We start from the raw sequence: 4,738 nt of genomic DNA on the forward strand, positions 1-4,738 counted from the left end.
TTTAAATTCTCATTCACATAGCTCCAACGTGCATTATATATTATGACATAAAAATATAGTGGGATGCATATGTGTATAGCTGATACTAAACCAAACACACTTCATTTTTTTTAACGTGAATTTGGTTATAGTTACAGATTTGGATCCCATATGTTAAACCAAACACAAGCAGCTCTAACCAAAAAACAAAAATTGTTCACATTGGGCAAGCATGTTTGAGAAAAGTATGATAATTTTTTTTTAAAAAAAAATGTCAATGTATCCTTTATATTGCTTCAATTTTTGCTTTCAAGAACCGGTAACCTGCATGACCTGATATGGAGTACATGATTAAGCTGAGACATTATTATTTATTAATGCATCATATGCAAGTGTATATTCCTCAGCTTTAACACTGGCTCTTTAACCATATCTATTGATGAGCACAGATTACCCATATGCATCGTATCAGAATGACACTTGACTTGAGCATTATAAACAAGTTTTTTCAGATTAAATGCAGTGATAGTATATCATTTAAACAGTGGTCATGACACATTCTTTTTAATTCACAACAAGTTGAAATTTTTATGATCTAATTATTTTACTTTTACCATAACCTCAAGGCTCATGGTGTGTCCTCCACTTTAGCTTTGACACTGACCTTGTAACGGTAGTGTTTGGCACAGAACATAAGGTAGACGAGATTGAGTGCACCTAATCCCGCTATGAGGACGTAATAGTAATCCAATCTTCCTTTGTTGATGTCATTGTTCATCCAATCTGTTTTCCCTACCCTTTTGAGTCACTTTCTACACAATGGTCACCACCGAGGTGCCATTGTAGTTTGAGAATGCCACCAAAAGATATTGCAACGATATTTGACCAAATAGGATCGTCCCAATCCTATAGAACCTATCACTAAAATACCCCTACTAGAGGGAGGTAGGATTAAGAGGAGGAAAAAGGGTTTTTCGTGAGATGAGAAATCAAAACTATTAGTCCCTCGCAAGGTTTGTAAATTAGTAATTGTCCGATAATTAGCAAGGAATGTACATCTACCTATGCTACCTATGCTTCTCATTCTCTCCAGCGATTCACTGTTGTAGAATTCAATGTGTCCAACAATGGTAAATACTTCACAAAATCCTAACAATATGAATTGTGGGGCTAGCCATGTGGCAAACATTGGTGCACCAAGTGAGATAGCCACACCCCTTCTATGTCCTTCCACCAACCCAGCAGTTACCATTGCGAGATTTGAGAACATGTTACCAAGTATGATCTTTTGAAGGCTTGTAAGTCCTTCTTTTTGTTTGGTGATTTTTGCTAGAGCTGGTTGCACAAAGAGTTCATAGAATGGGAGCCATATACCAATGGTGATCAAGGACACTACACTGCATGATGCAGAAGGAATTTCAAAGTGGGGTCCTAAGTGGCGGTTCAATTTCGTGGCCTGGGATACAGGAAAGATGTTTTGTTGTGCGATTGGTATGAAACAGAGGATCCCAGAAGCCCAAATTGGCATAATTTTAATCAAGCATTTGACTTCTTCAACTTGCTGAATGCTGCAAATCCTCCATGAATTTGTGACTCGACCTTGTGCATCAAGTTCATTGTCTTGTATCAGAGCGGCTTTGTTCAAACAACTATGCAAAAATCAAAATCTTGACTACACAGTTAACAAGAAGTTTGTCCTCAATTAGACTAATGATGATATTCTTCCCAATGAAAGAGCGGCAGAAACACGTTGTTTTTCACGATGAATTATTAAGTGGTCAAGAATAATCATCATTATTCTCATTAATCTTTATATTATACATAGTTGAGCACGTCACGTAGGAATTGGTCCAAACTATAAGCACATGTACATTTGGGTTATTTAGTTATTTCTCATTATCACACTTTTTTTAAACACTTATTAGTTAAAATTTATTATAAATTTCAAACTCATCCGCAAAATTACTCACAAAATTTTATAATTTTTAATAAATTTTAACTAATAACTAACAGTATATTCAAAACAGTATGATAAAGATGGTATTGCTTACATTTCTTTCTCCCAAAAATCTTTTACACTACTCATTTACCACATTTTATGGAAAACAAGGAGAAGAATTCTTTCAGTACATTACCTAAGTTGTTTGGTTAAAGGCATCTTCAGTACCGTTTCATCATCTTCCAACAGGGGATCATAGTAAGCATTCTCTTCATTTGATGGATTCTGGAGGCGATGTTTCTTACAAGCTGCAACAAACACTGGTGCAATACCAGAAAATATGGTTCCCTCTGGTGGAATGTAAGCATAAACTTTTGTTCCAGGAAAAAAAAGGATAACTGCACATACCATGAGCACACCTAGTGTGCCAAACCCCAATACCCAGTTTTTGTTTTGGATGTAAACTATTATTGTCAAACTGGTCAATTGGAACAACGTTTGTGTAGCGCAGTACCAACTAAAGAAGCTGCTTACACCTTTCTTTCCTTCAGGGGAAGTTGTGTCAAATTGGTCAATGGCAAAGAGAATAGTGCATGGTTTGATTCCACCTGTGCCTATAGCCATCCAACACAACCCTAGTATTAAGATGGCAAATTGAGTAGTTGTTGGGGGAAGACACACTTGCTGGCCAGAAGGGTCAGATGTGCATCTTGGAGGATGAAATTGTGGCACCCTGGCTGTCAATGTTAGTATCAACATTCCCTAATTAATCACCAACTAAGCAAATGATTAACTCATGCTCGTCCAAAAACAAAGACATAAAAATATTATTTGATTGCTTGAATCATTTCATTCCTGTAACATGGCAATTGCGCATGTGTGTCAAGTTGGATGTCACTTAGGTATTTAACGTACTAGTTCAGCCATTTTAACGGTGTTAGATGATACCAGCTAACTAATAATGACGGGACTAAATTTATTGATTACTTAAAATTTGAAGAAACATTTTTTCACTTTATTTTATTTTATTTCAGAATTAATTTGATTGATAATTTACAAATTCATGAATCATTTGTCATTTTGTTAATTTTAAGAACTAAATTTGACCAATTAGTATAATTTCAAAGTCTAAATGGGTGATTCATTCTAAATTGTAACCTTAGCTAATTTTGTGAATTTGTAAGCTGACAAAATGAAATCACAGGAATTTAATGTGACTAATTAAATTAACTGTTTTTTCTTAAGGGGTATGAATGAGTTGAAATGATCTAGGAACGAAAGAAGACTAATTAATATTTCCTAGAAATAGACTTATTTTTGTTAAATAATCATTTTTTTTCTCAGCTTTGTAGGAGACGTTTAAATAATAATAAAAAGAAAGATTATTTTTTATAATTAAACCAAAAATGTGGCCCAGCAACAGTTACGTTGTGGACTCGAAAGAGTACTATTAGGGAAAGGCATGTGTTAAAATCAGGAATAAATTAAAAGATAAAGGATGTTAATTTCTTGCATTTATAAACTTGAACCTGAAAATACAAGTTTGCATGCTATATACTTTCTGTCTTATAATAACTGTAGTGTAATAAAAAATAAGTTTTAAAATTTTAACTTTTAATATAAAATAAGGTTAATTTTATAAAATTATTATTATTTATTTATTTATTAACTTTTTTGATATGTGAAAAAATCTATGACAACAGTACTTGACATGAAACGGAAGAAGTACATGCCTAATCTCCTTTGATGAGTTACGGATACATGCAGGTCATGCTTCTCTGGAGGCTATTAAATTCGTTTGAATAAAGCAAAACAAATGGGGAAGGTTGACCACTAATTAATATGCTAAGAGAAAATAATGTTTGAAGATAAAAGGTAAAAATTCCCTTAATATTTGAATTCACATATCATCATAAATGTATTCTTGAAAATAAGCTTTCTCGTTCAATTATATATTTTTTTGTTTAAATTTATTCGCAGGTCTTCATATTTCTAAAAAAAGCAATTAAGTTTCTGAACTTTTTTTCCATCTTTTAATTGAATTCTTGAACTTTATTTTTTTCCAATTGGATCCTTTTGTCTAATTGTTGCTATGAAAATTAATCCCAAATTTCTAATTAGAGATGCAACAGTGAATTTGTATTTCTGAAATGTATTGTAAGCAAAACTGAACCAGTTGTGAAATTTTTCTGCAAAGTCAAATAATTATAAGAGATTCACGAAAAAAAATTTGGTTGGAATTAACCTGCACAGGGTACAACTCTACAAAAATATCTTATAATTGACTTAATTATGGTTAAAATCAAGGGATCCAATTAAAAGAAGAAAAATTCAAAGACCTTTTTTTTAATCAGTAAAATATACTTATATTGTATGAATACCAGTGGTACCAAATGAATACAATTACCAATCGTTAGGTAGGCCAAGACTTAAGGTGAAGCAGTAATTAAACCCATACCACGGAATGAATATTACCTAACCCAACCAGGAACGTCACTACCAAACATAAAAAGAATCAAAACCCACCCCGCAATAACATAGTATTGTCTGGCTCACCCAATTCCCACCACATATAATCATGGATTTTTGTTAAATTCACGTTGGATTACTTAGTGGACACACATTATGAATTCTTGAGTTGAGAGTGACTCCTAAATTGTCGATTCATCATGACAACTTGTACGACTCCTGTGAGACCAGGAATAAGTGTTATCAAACTGGAGGATGATAGATTGGGTTTAGAAAGGTGAAAAAAGAATGGGTGGTTTGAGTCATCAATATTGAAAAAACTCCTATGGATTATTGTCCATGATGAATGGG

General features: G+C 33.2%; 1 protein-coding gene across 1 annotated transcript; it reads right to left on the reverse strand.

The window, feature by feature from the left end:
- Nucleotides 1-265: 265 nt before the first annotated feature.
- On the reverse strand, nt 266-2,542 carry LOC114406572 (protein NRT1/ PTR FAMILY 2.13-like). Its single transcript, XM_028369320.1, has 3 exons — nt 2,115-2,542; nt 1,042-1,628; nt 266-312 (listed from the first exon to the last, which is right to left on the reverse strand). The coding sequence occupies exons 1-3, from the start codon at nt 2,540-2,542 to the stop codon at nt 266-268; spliced, it is 1,062 nt and encodes a 353-aa protein (XP_028225121.1).
- Between the last annotated feature and the right edge of the window lie 2,196 nt (nt 2,543-4,738).

The sequence above is a fragment of the Glycine soja genome, chromosome 1 (genome assembly GCF_004193775.1).
Source record: "Glycine soja cultivar W05 chromosome 1, ASM419377v2, whole genome shotgun sequence".
Taxonomy (NCBI): domain Eukaryota; kingdom Viridiplantae; phylum Streptophyta; class Magnoliopsida; order Fabales; family Fabaceae; genus Glycine; species Glycine soja.